At 34.4% G+C, this 13,986-nt stretch overlaps 1 protein-coding gene across 6 annotated transcripts in view; it reads right to left on the bottom strand.

Annotated features, from left to right (window-relative positions):
• Nucleotides 1-13,986, bottom strand: part of CACNA2D1 (calcium voltage-gated channel auxiliary subunit alpha2delta 1) — a 361,272-nt gene that overhangs the window by 92,555 nt on the left and 254,731 nt on the right. For all 6 annotated transcript variants that reach the window (XM_086886615.1, XM_086886616.1, XM_086886617.1 and 3 more), the window contains exons 8-10: nt 8,021-8,090; nt 7,131-7,181; nt 5,962-6,061 (exon numbers count right to left, since the gene is read on the bottom strand). In XM_086886615.1, the coding sequence (XP_086742741.1) occupies nt 5,962-6,061; nt 7,131-7,181; nt 8,021-8,090 (221 nt within the window). The remainder of the gene's footprint in view (nt 1-5,961; nt 6,062-7,130; nt 7,182-8,020; nt 8,091-13,986) is intronic.

Genomic DNA, 13,986 nt, shown 5'->3' with positions numbered 1-13,986 from the left:
ACAATCCATTCTGACCTCTTGCATACTGTCTCATCATCCACCTATCACTGATCATTAAAATTCCCTTGGCTACTTCTGCAATAAACTGTAACAATTACATTTAGTGGTAGATGTTTACTTAAAGTGCATCTTCCAGAAAGGCATTAAATATTGATATGAAGACAACAAGAATTTTTCCATGGAATTTTTAAAGGCATTTTAACTAGTTACATGCCATTCAAATTCATTTGGCTTCAACTAGTGCTTCTTGCAGTGTTTTTATCTGACAGGTTTGAGAACCTATGGCTACAAGAATTTCCTCAGCAACAGCACTTCTCATCTGTGATGACATCAGTCATTAATTAGACTATTTATTTCTGTACCCCAGAACAACCAAAAAAACCCTCATATTCTGTGAGTTTGAGAGCATGCCTCAAACACAGCTTCTCAGATGATGCACTCAGGTGTGTGAGAAAATGCTTTCTAGAGCCAAGCAATCACCTGTAAAACACTTTCAGTCCTCAGAGAAGGCACCTACAACCTTTTTTTGTAAAATCTGAGCCAATCCTTTTTGTATTAAATTACTGATCTCTTCCACACACATGTAACAGTATTCAGCCACAACAAAGGAGCCATACAGTCAAAATCTGAGTTCAAACACTTATAATTTGCCTTCCAGGAGGGAAAGGGAACCATCCATCAATCCATACACTATTTAGATGAAAAGTTACCTCTAACCCTGTCACTGAAGCTGTACAAGCATTTCTAGTTCATCATGTCAGATGAAGACTGCAAGAAGCTCGAGTCCTAGTGGTCCCTCAATTTTCTTTTTCTTGACAACAAACTGTGTAATTTGCTCTCCTGAGGATCGGGGTGCCACTGAAGTTAACCTCATTTCAAAGGAGTCAGCTAATATAATATCCTCCCTACCATAATCTTCCTCTCAACTCCAGCCCCACCTGAAAGACTTTTACTGTTAAAAGTCTTCACTGACTCCTTCCTTGACTTTCCTTTTGGAGACAAGGTAAAAAGAAACGTAATTCTACAATATATTATATGATGCTGTTTATAGTACTGTAACTCCTACTGCTAAAAAGAAATTTCTTTCCTACTTCTTAATAATGCCTTGGTTTCCATAATTTCCAAATTTTCCTCATTGCTATTTGCAGAATGCTTTTCTTCATTACATTTGCTAAACGTGTCCTTCAGATATATTTCCCCTACATATATTTCCATGGATACATAGCCTTCCTCTACCTGTAATTATTAGCAATGAATAAATTGAATACTAGATTTTGATCATAACTTCCTTGGGTTTTTTTTAACCCTGCACCTACAGTGCTTATTAAATATACCTGTATGAAAAAAACACATTTAATTCACTTGCTCCTTGAATATGGAAGACGCAAGATAATGACCTACCATTAGGGAATGGTAATGATTTTCCATTAAGGAATATTGCTACAAAGATGTGTTTATCTGCAGCCATCATTGTTCCCCTTTTCTTGAAAATGAACCATTCAATTTAAGACAAACTGCAAGGTCAGTTAGATGGATTGCTGCTAAGAGAATCAGGAAGTTCAACACTCAGACTTAATCTTGCCCTTCTATCACTTTTCAGTGTTTGAAAAAAAAAAACCAAACCATGTACCCTGCCAAAGAAAGGAATTACATGTATTTGTTTACTGCCTCACACAGCTATGATGATGAGGAGCCTGTACAGTTAATTGCAGCCACACGAAATGCTTCGGAATTAAATCACTAGGAGAGGTTCTTATGCAGACATACTTATTGTAGAGGGAACCTGACTCTCTATCTAGTTTTTCATTTGTCAAATAATAGAAAATATGGCAGGCATCTTTAAATTTTCCCCTCAGTCTTTTCTATTAAGGAAAATGAAAAAGTAAGAAACAAAGTACATGGGAAAATCCCTTCATACAGGAGTCCTCCTGATTCCCTCTAGATCCACCAACAGAAATACTTCAGTGCCACTGATACCATGATCATGTTTAATTTCTCCCTCAAGTAGTGATGCTTTTGGAAAAACTAAGCACCACTGCACTTTTCTGGGTCAAAAGTCAAAAACACAATAAAAACAATCTATCATACCATTTAAGCATGCAATTTAATTTAAGGCCCCTTAAAAACATTACATTGAAATAATAAAGGGAACAAAGTTTAAGTTATTTTTAAATAAGATTCTTCAAGTTTTTGCCAAACGAACAGAAGTACACTCACAAAGCTAAAATTTCTGGCAAAGATAGTAAAGGCATGACATGCTACCCAGCTGTAGAATCCAGCATCCTCCTCCCCCCAATAAGACTTCAGGCTAAGGTTTCCACCCATGGGATGTTAATTTTTAAAATGAACTTAAGAAAGTAGTTCCCAGAATAAATGGAACATCTCTCTGTGTGTAAGATAATATAGGTGCAATATGAACTGCAAAATGCAGGATGGATCATGTAGCAAAAAGGGAAAGAAGCCCTTTGAGATATTGAAAAGACTATGACAAAACTTTCTTTTCCCTCTGTTACCATATTTAACTATTTCAATTAGGAAGGTGTAAAGATTCTTCCAACTTAGAAGTAAGAGAGACAATCCAAACAGGTTTGCAACCACTGAGCTGTAGAATTACATGAAAAACTGCTATCAAAAATCAATGGGAAAAGAGGTGTATCACCCACAGATTTTTTTTTATCCACAAAAATAATATTGTAGGCTGGGTGCACAGTTTTTTCTTTGAAATCTATTCATGCAGAAATCACCTTCCCTATGAGTTTACTCAATGCACAGAACTGCACAAAAGCAGGAGATGAGCTTACAATTTTCCCACAATATGATTCTGTTCTATCTTGTATGCTCATGACATTTAATTTCCAGTTCCTAAACAGTAAATACTAGTTTGAATTTTTATAAAGGCTAAGTGAATTTAAAAAGTACAACAGCTCCTGACCTTTAACACATCTGTTGCTGTAAGGGAGGTTTCTCCTTTGTGTGGCTTTCTGCACCTCTGCAGATTTGAAATACATTTCTCCTGCGCACTACCCACAATCACAAACAAATTACACTCTCTGTGTCAACATCTGAAACCAAGTCACTAAATCACGACGTGCTGGGATAGAATTGCTGCCCCTATCATCTACCGCTCGCTGCTATCAAAGCCTATAACCGGATTAGTGGGAAAACAGCTGTATAACTCATACATTTAAGCCCTTTCAAACAGCAGGTTTTCTCCCTGCAACAAAGCACAGCACTTCAGATAAGGAACATGCAAATCCCAAAGGGAGCCATGATATATTAACCCCTGGCTATCTTCTTACCACTCAATAGTTCTTTCAACCTTTCTTTCCCTGGAATTAAATGCAGGAGCTATGTTTATTCAGTAGAACTAATGTTTTTAGTACATCTACTTTAAGGGGGTTTTTTTCTAGGATTTCATCATATACAAGGCACAGCTTGTTAAATCCTCCTGTCACTTTTAAGAAGTGATTGACATGAACTCAAATCCACATCTTTCAGTTGTGAGCAGGAATCATTGTGCATGTGGGCTTTGTGGGACAACATCTTGGCAGAGGTTAGCACTGAAACAGCTCTCTAGTTAACTCAAAACCCCAGACCAAAGACTCCATGGTTATTAAAGCTAACAAGCCATAAAACAACTGTCACATTTTAGGCCAAAAGATCCATGAGGGAAAGAGAAATTGTACAGAACTTCCAGTTAGTGTTGGTGTTCATACATCCATATGCTAATGCTGCATTAACTGAACATTTTCACCTAGCTTTTTGGACTTCTCCATTACCCTGTCATGTCTAATACTGGGATGCTTCAGGTGATAATGTTCTTAAGCAAAAACATGCAATATATTGTATAAATTAAAAAAACCCCCATAGAATTAGTTGTATTTATTTCAACTAGAACAAAATGTTTAAGTTGATATTTTGTGTGTTGAGTTTACTAAGAAAACACCAGAGCTGAAATTCAGGTATACCTACTCCATTATGGAATATTTGTCAATCAAGATGACAGACCCATAGAATCATTTCTGTCGAAAAAGACTTTGAAGATTATCTAGTTCAACTGTTAAACTGATTCTGCCAAATCTTTAAAAAACAAAAGAAATATGTAAAAAAAATCTTCAAGGACCAAACTTCTGTGTTCACTTCTGTTACTTATAGAATGCCGTATAGTAGTACAACCATTTGTTTTCTATAGCTATGACTTCCTGTCTATCAGAGAAATAAAATATTTTATATATATGTCATTACTCCGCCACCACAATTCCATTAATAAATCATCTGAATACAGGAAAGCACAGGTTATACAAAAGTAATTATAATACTGAAAACTTTTAATAAAGACTTGTAAATTATAAGGGCACAACACCAAATAGAACTTTATGAAATTTTAGAGATGCCCTATTCTTTTATGGACATTTTTGTGATTGTTGCCCTCACAGGCATGTGATGATGATGATGATGAAAACAACATGACCAAAATGTCCACTTTGGTTCTGCAATCAAATTTCTGATGTGAGCCTCTAAAGTTCATTCAAAGGGAAAAAATGGCCCTTATATATTATAAGAACAAACCCCTGGGGAAATATGCTGTAGAAAATATTTAAGGATTACTGATCCTTTTTTGACACAAATCCCAACCTTGAGGCCTCATTAGAATAATAGTGAACTTTAGCTAATAAAATACTCACAGCCTAGGGAAGGCTAAGCATTAAAATATTCTATATATAGAAAATAGTATATTAAAATATACTATTATTAGTATATTAAATAGTATATTAATAGTATATTAAAATACACTATTTCTGGCCATCTTGGAGCAAATGTAACAAAAGAGTTTGGAAATATGTGTAAATCAAGAGGTAGTAGAGGGTCCAGATTTTCCAGCAGTGAAAGCTGGCACAGCTCCACTGAACACAGTCATCAATTTCCATCCATTTAGGATTACAAGTGTTTTTGTTGGTTTTTTTTTAATCGGTGAAATGAAGATCTCAGCTCCCCAGTACCATTACAGAGAAGCTTATTTCCGTTAATAACAATAATAAAAAACATTAGAGGTTTGTTTTGTTTTATCACTGCAATTTAGACCAAGGAAAATGGTGTTATCCACTATTAAAAACTTTAAAGGAAACACCATCAGGAGTAAGTGCTTGTCTGCTCCTTTCAGAAAGTTCTAGCTAGACTGTCAGCAAACAATGAAGCAATAAGTGGTTTATAAAAAGATTTCTTTTAGTTATATTTCAGGTCTTTCTCCCTTAGGCTGGCTACAACATGACTCTAGAAGTGGAAATTATCTCCAAAATAATTCCAGTTACTCATTGAGGCTGTCTCTTGTTTTTAAGAATATGTCCTAAATCCTTAGAATCAAAACTCTACAGTTGAACAGCTTAATAAAAAAAATTTAAAAAGCTTTGCCTAAGGCTAGAACATGACATCCAAGGTATTCACCTGAAAATGGAAAATTTCCCATACCTTCTTCATGGATTCTTCCTTCTATTTTATTATTTATTATGAGAAAAATTCTTTTGCCACCCATCAAGTGGTGAAGAACTGTAGAACTTCTCAGAAACATTTCTTGGGAGGTCAGATATATGGCTCCACATCTACTGTCATTATGCATCAAACAACATGAGCAATCCAAATATCTTCTCTGTGGAAAGTCTGGGAACCAGCAATTATTTCAAGAGGATTTCCATATAGCAATCTAATGGGAGATGTTTTATACAGACCATAGAATTATACTGGAAAGGAGAATTTGGCTATGCAGGAGTTCATTTAAATTACTTTTGCCCTTCACTCACATGTATATATAATATCAAATCTAGGACATACATTTTATTTTATAAGAAAACAATGTATTTTAAGTCTCTTTGCAGCTTAACATTCAAGTCTCACATCTGGTATTAAAAGTAATTTGCTTTTGGCTTTGTTGACAAGGCAAATTTTGTGGAAAGAGCAGATACTCACAGAAACTACATTCACAAAGTCATCGTCAGACAAGGTCTCCAACATCTCAATGACCGATGTGCGAATCAGCTTCAAGGTCAATCCACTGACACTGCCACTCCTAAAAAAACCCACAATAGAAAAGTTGAATTCAGCAAATATTATGTATTAACATTAAAAGAAAATACAGAGCACCCACCAGAACTCCCACCAACATTCACACTAAAATTTTCAAATTTCTGAATTCTCCAGCTCATCATTAATATTATTAAACTATTTATAATTATTAAAGTAAGTCCAAAACTGGCATACAAAGTTTCTGTCCTGTGCCTTAGATGAGGTCATAATGCAACATCCTTTATTCATTTCCTTTTCAAGAAATCTGAGTTTACCACCTTCAGACAATGAATTATCTAAACATTTGATACTCCTACACACAGATTTACAGCTCTGGATTTCCAGAGATGCAAATGACAGCTTCTTTGATTCAAGGCAAAAACCTAAGCTGAAGTGAAGAAATAACAAATGTTGATAAAACTCACTGCTGATATGAAAGCACTTCACCACAAGTAAAAACATTAAATGCAAATTCTATGCCTGAGAAGCTTTTCAGCACAAAGCAATCTGACACGTCAGGTTCAATGCTCCCTTCAGTCCCTCAACATTGCCTACACCACGGAAGCCTTGCTGAAGCAGAGAGAAAGCTTTTATTCATTTCTTTGCTTGCTTTCTAGCAATGCTTTGTAGCAGAAAAACTTGGCAATTTTTAAATCTGTATTGTGAAAAAAAAAAACGAAGTCCACACACATTCTTATCTTTCAGGCTCATTAAATCATTATCACATCTATTGTAATGCTTCGTTTGTAGGTTTGTGCTTTAAAAAAAATTCTTGGCATGCACATGAGAAATATCAACTTGATTGCTCCAGTAATTAGTAAGTTGAAAACATAAAAATATTGAAGTGATTTAAAAAAACATTTTCTTGCCTCCAATTTAAATAATTTTCATGTGTGGTTTGGGATTTTTGTAACTATTTTCTATTATATATTTATTTTGCTCATACCAAGATTTTTGAAACTTGCATACAAAGACCTGTTAATTCTCTCTATTTTTCAGCAGACTGAGATTTGTTCAATGTATCAAAGTACTTTTATCCTGCTAATGTCAATATTCAGACGTTAAACACTTACGCATCCACTAAAATAAGCATGTCTTTGGGAGATGCAGCTCCTTGGATATACCTGAAATATATAAATGGTATGAAGTACATAAATTTGCATAGACATTTTTTTTTGTGTGATGGAAGACACACTGTGGTCTAGACTAGACAGTCTAGTCTAGACAGTCAAACTAGCTGAACCAACAAAATCCTCTTGTAGCTAATTCAAAATCTAGGTGTCAATTCCTCTCTTGCTGTGTCTCCTAAGTAAATCTAAGTCTAAACCACATTAAGGTAGTCTGGACATAGGATACACTAATCAAAATTCACTGTTATCACATAACTGAAAAGTAGGAATGCTATTTCAGAGCTAAAGATCTTGATGACAGATGAATTATTACTCAGCCCAGCTTAGGCAGAAATACTTAGTCCTTTGAAAAAAATATATCCAACTATATCCAAGTATCAAAATGCTTTATGTCTTGAGAGGCTTACATAAAAAAATCATAAGAAGTAATCCCACCGCTCTCCCATCTTTTATACAACTAGTGATTTTATTGCTGGTCTAAACCACTGAGACGTTTTTTAAATATTTGCAAAAGTCTAGAAGAATGGTTCAGTATAATACTCTGGATTATAACTGATTTTGGCACAAAATCAGAGTTTTAACTGTCTTACACTTATTTGATAGTTATCCTCTTATGAAAAGTCTATGTAATCCAATAGTTCAACAACTGTAGCAGATATTGCATAACAAGGAGTATAATTTGAAAATTGTTTATTTAGAAAAACTAACTAGTTTTAAAAAGAAAAGAATAACATCTAAGATTAAGTACCATTAAAAACAAAGAGAAACAGAACAGAAATATTTAGAAAGTGATTTGTATATATATACACCAAACCTTTAAAAAGAAGGCTTACCATGGTCTTCTGCGTACATCATACAGATCTATTTTATTAGGAGTTCGACTTTTATCTACCCATGGGGAAGCTAAAAAGAAAAAAAAAAATTATGAAATAGTATAAAAATTTATCTCAAATGTTTTAACTACAACAATGTAATGAATCAGTACCACAAACTTTGCACAGTATAAATATCAACATTTCATATGGATGAAAAAAGTCTGTATTTGTGTAATGTTGTTGAAATACTTAGACACCCTTATACATATAACCATATAATACAACACAGTAAAACTACATATATGTATGTATATGTATATGTGTATCTATATGTGTATCTATATGTATATGTGTATGTATATGGTCTATGAATATATATGGCCAAGTGTGTTGAAGAAAGTTATTGCCTATAACTCACCACTGATTTCAGTGGAACCAAAAATTCAACCACAAAACTTCAGATAGTGAAACAACTTTTTTAAAATTTATTTAACTTGAAAAACAGTTAATTATTGCTGTATATAATATTGCTATCTCAGTTATGAGCCTAAATAATTGTAGTGATAATAACACTGAAACAAGAGGTTTACCTAAAAATGCAGATTCGAAAAGTAACATGAAAATAGCATATTCTCTGGAAAAAAAGAGATGTAAATATTTATGTCTCTGAAAAGAAAATGCTAAGAATGATGACCTTTATCAAGTGTTTAATCTAGGTTTTACCTAATAATAATAATAATTTTCAGCAAGGGCAGGAATTATTTCCTTACTGAAAAGTGAAAAGAGCCTTTCAAAACCATGTGACAGCTTAATGAACACAAATAAAAATGTGAAAAGTTACAGGGAATGAGATAATGTTCCGCAATTTGTTCTCTCACTGTATGCCAACAGCCTTGGGGGAGCTATTTCCTGACATCAATCAATTTTCTGTATAGGAAATAAAGAAATATATAGGCAGGTCCAAGATTCTTCCTGAAAAATCATATACCTAAGAGAAAATGGAAGAATTATATCTCTACCCATGAATATAAAATAAGCCATCAGCTTTGAGTAGCTGCCTATTTTTGACTTTACAGAATGAACCCTTTCCTAAGAGACCAAACCATGAGCTGGCCTATCACTCACTGCACCCTTTCATGTGAGTGTAACCCACATTTAGCAGCCACAGAGAACACTGTGTATTGTTGCACACCAGGAGAACCTTAAAATCTATTCCAGTATTGTTTGTGATTTCGGACTAGACCACCTGGCAGGTCCTTTGGGACCTGACAGGATGAAAGCATTTGAAATACTCAGGAATAAGAGAATTTGATTTTTTGACATAGATATATGTCAAAATTCTAACTTATGTATCATTAGTTAGATATGCACAGGTAAAATTCACCAGAATTTTATGATCCTACAAGATTAATGTCCAATGAACCACTGAGCACATGTTCAATGATGGATTTTTTTATCTCTGTCCAGGCTATCCCTTCCATAGTAATTCCATATCAAAATCCATCTTTCATATACATTTCCCTGAGACTTGAATAATCTGCATGCAATGTGCTTGTTTCAGTTTGCATTATGAGTGGTTTAGGTAAAATAGCAAATATAATTCCAGATACTGACCAAGGTTGCCTTATCTTTGCCAAAACTTCCAGCCTTTTCAGTGACAGTCAGTAAAAAGGCTATGCCCTACCACATGTGTCCCTCTTAATTGCCATGTATTTTGGACAGCCTTCATAAACAGAGAATTATCTCAATTTATGATCTGGATTTATTTCAAAATAACAGAGAAAATTCAATTTACACTTGTAATGTTACTTTATTTTGCACAGAAGATAAGTTCAATTCCATAAGTGCATTCTGTAAAGCAAAAGGATGGCGGTTCAAAGAGAATTTGAATGCAGGAGCTGAAGAATGGCCCTTCTAACATCATCTTCATATAGTACTGTGACAGTGGATGCTGACAGAGATAATCATTTAAAAGTGCATCAATGTTCTACAGACAGAATGACAGAATGGCCCTTCAGCTAACATCAATTACCTACAGAATCATTTAGCTAGAATTCATCTGATATCACAATCTTCACATCCTACTTTAAACTACAGGGTAATTTTTCTAAGTGCTAAACTAACATTTACAGAAATATGGGTTAAGATTTCATTTTAGCTGTGCAACAGAAAACCATGAGAAATAATTCAGCTACTTTTTTTCTGCAAAATTTGAGAGCTACAAATACAAGTTAATGTATTACCACCTGACAGGAATGCACATCACACCCTTGACACCATCACTAGTTCTCTTGACAGAAAGCCCTTCAGAAACAGGGCCTTTAGACCAAACAGCATGTGGCAAATCTTTCAGAAATATGAAGAAGCAAAATTTATACCAACTTAAACACTTAATATTAAAATTTGAAATACCTTAAACTTCCCCTAGTATTTCAAACAGCACCAAACGACTGTATAAAAAACACTTGATGGGTTTTTAACTGGAATAAAAATCACAACACATTTCAAAATTCCTTCTTTTATTTGATTTTATTTTTTAGATATGGAGAGGATGCTCAAAACTTGTAGTTGAGACAGTGAAATGAAGGCTATGAATACTTTTTTTTTCCCAAACTAATCTACAGCAGAATTCCTTTGGTTAAACCAAAGTTTCCAGTTATACCATAGTTTTTCAGTAACAGTCTGAATTGCATTGAGGCCCAAACTGTCCCTTTTTGGCTACATCTGTATTAGAAGGTCAAAAAGAACAATGGAAAGGAAGCCATTCAACAGAACTAGGCTAAAAACTCTAATAACAGTCCAATTACACACAAAATAAACTGAGCAGAAGGCACTCAGCACACTGCTTACAGCCTGCCTGCTCCTTCTGCAGATTGCTGTGAATGCTAACACAGTTTTTGTTTTGGGTAGATAGACACAGTGGTGAACACAACAACTAAATTCCACTTTGTGCTCAGTAGCATGGCTCTTTCAGTACACACAGTCCTGGAATGACTCAGCAGCCTCAGGGATATCTGGAGAAGGTCTTTAAAAGCATTATTTATTACCATGCTGTTAAACCACTATTTCCTGTTCCATATGACAATAAGTTGGGTTTTTTCCTAATAAATATATTATTTTCTTTCCAGAAAAAATTTAACAAGCTTCTACATGCTTAAGTTTCCACAACTGCATGGTTTATCTGGATACTAATGGCTGCTGGATCATACACTAATTAAGATCTATAATGTATAATGAGAAAACTTGTTCTATTGATCTTTCTGATGGTTTCTACAACAATTTATATAATCTAGTAGAAAGCCTCTGCAAGACTCTGCATAACCTATCTAAGGACTCAGCCCTTAGTATCGAAAACTTCATTCACATTGAAGCGCTGAATTCCCTCTTCAACCTCAATAATTAACATGAATAAATTATGCATTCATCCTAGTCTCTATCTGGAATAACATTTTTAATTTTAGACAGCTTTGAATGGCCTGAAATGTATTCACTGGTTTTAGTAAAATTATGGGTATTTATGGATATTATAGAAATTGTTTTTAATGGGAAACTAAATTCCCTTACGATATTTGATCTCCACTGATTAATTTTAATTTATCCTAATTTAATATTTTTTAAAAAAACCTTTTTGAAAAATGATAAATATTTTCTTTGCAAAACTAAGTAAGTATGCATTTATAATTATACAGGAAATAATTAGAAGGCCTGGAGACCAATGAAAGAGATGTGCTGCTTTTTTGGTCCATATGTGGGACACATTATAAAGCCATGTGAGGAAACTGGCTTATATCTTTCTGACAAAAGCTATTATGTGGTCTAAAATACAAGCAAAATGAAAAACACACAAAAAATATGATCACACTTTTCCCTCAGAAAATTAAATTGATCAAGGATTTTGAGATTCACAGTTTTGTTTATATAATCTATTGTTTATTACATTTTTATAAGGTGGTTTGGAACCTGGTTCACCAATATCTTCAAGAAATCAGCCTCACCACAGTTCATTGTTTCATATCTTTGAACTATGCCAACACTGCACAGTTCTCTGGTGCATACATTAGGCTTTACTCATGTTCCCTTTTGATGATTTTCTTGTTTGGCATGTGGATAGATTTGATACTTTATAAATTATTCATTTGGTTTGATAACCCTCCCACTTCTGTTTGCATTATTGAGATACAGGACTGGATATAATTCAAGCAAGAGTAAGCCATGTTTTTCTGTTATTTCTGCACATTTAGAGTAGAAATCCTCAGCTTTGTTGATTACAAGCAGAACCAATTAATACACTATAGAGACTATCACATGGTAGAGAGTAAATGAAAATATTTGTTAGGAAAGGGAGACCTTGGCTACAACCTCCCATTCTGAATTCATGAGATGATTCCAGAGGCATAGGTGAGTGTCATGAGGGAAACTCTCCTGAAAGTTCTGCCCTGTTCTACTGGTTAAGTATGCATGTGCAAGGAACAGAGGCAGAGATCAATTATTAACAGCTTTACATCCCTTTACATTTTTAACACATTTGAGAAAAGAGGCTAAAAGCTGATAATAAGATAGGTAACAAATACCAATTATCAAATCTCAGACTGCGTCATTTTGACTCAAACTCCATCTGCTATCTCTCAATATTCATGTAGATATTCAAAACAATCAAAACCATGGACTATTCAATTCCCTGAGCCAGATTCAGCTAAGTCTTCCTCAGATGGAGCAAAGGTACAAGTTATAGCATATACTTTGCTGATATTTCATGGTTCTCTTAGTGAACTTATGTGGAAAAAAAACTGAATTCAGATATGTGGTAGCCCAAACTATTTGAGAAATGTTATACTCCTCAATTTTCTACTCAGAAAGAAATCAGTTGAATTTCAGTGTAGCAGGAGCAATTTTGTAGAATTCTTTAGACGTTTTTCAGTAAAACGTGAGACATGGTAACTAAAACCAAGAAACAGTCATAAATTTAAAAGTCCCTAACATTAATCATCACAAACTGTTTTTGACTGCTGTAATTAGTATTCAGGATATCTGTATCAAAATATTGCCTTGTATTAATAACTGTATTAATAACTGTATTTATTCCCATCCTGCCAAGGTAGAGATTATTACTGACCAACTCTGTGCTACCATGCCAGATGTTCAGTCAGGACTGAATGCAGCCATTCCCTTGTGGTTGTCTTCTAGTGACTGAAAATTGCCAAGACCTTAAAATGTGTTCAGGTAAAATCTATCTAACATAGACAAGTCTGTGCCATATCTTCTGTAACTTTCATAATATCATCACAATACAGAAAAGAGAGGATAATAATCTTGAGGTTTTTTGAATGTATTACCCATGTGGTAATGGGTAATTATGTTATGGGCAATACTGCACTCAGTTTTACCATGAATCAGTTAAACAAAGATTTGATATGGGAATAGTCCATACACAAACAAATCTATTGATTTTTGGTCCCAATGTACCAAAAAGCCCAAAAGAGATTAGAATGTGCAATACATACTGCAGTCTGCCACTTAAAATGAACCTCTTTCTGTTATCTTATTTCAGAGGCAAACAATTCTCTTTCTGCATGTATAAACTGAATTTCATTCTAAATGTGTTGCTTTGCATTAGTTTCACCTGGGCTACCAACCATGTCCCCAAAGAGGGCTGGAGTATCGGAGCTTGAGAAGAAGAAGAAGCAACAAGCTCTTTTGGTGGGTCTGTTGTGGTTTTTCTCTTTCTTCTATAGAGGAAATTCTGGTGATTTAAATCTGTATCATAAAGACACAGAGATAGCATGAATTTCAGCATGAAGGCATGGTGAAATGTGGGATGTAATTTCATTGACTCACTAGAAATAGCACGTTATCCTGTAACTCGGTGGATCTGCTTGTGTAACTGCGAAATTCAGCACACCAGTTTTGAAAAATGAGCCATAACTGAACTTACTGTAAGATTTTTCATATCAAGAAACAAGGTTGTAGTGAGATGGGTGTCAATC

Source organism: Cyanistes caeruleus, chromosome 4, assembly GCF_971803275.1.
Source record: "Cyanistes caeruleus chromosome 4, bCyaCae1.hap1.1, whole genome shotgun sequence".
Lineage (NCBI taxonomy): Eukaryota > Metazoa > Chordata > Aves > Passeriformes > Paridae > Cyanistes > Cyanistes caeruleus.
Note: the sequence above shows the minus strand (reverse complement) of the source record. Positions and strands in the feature narration are given on the sequence as shown.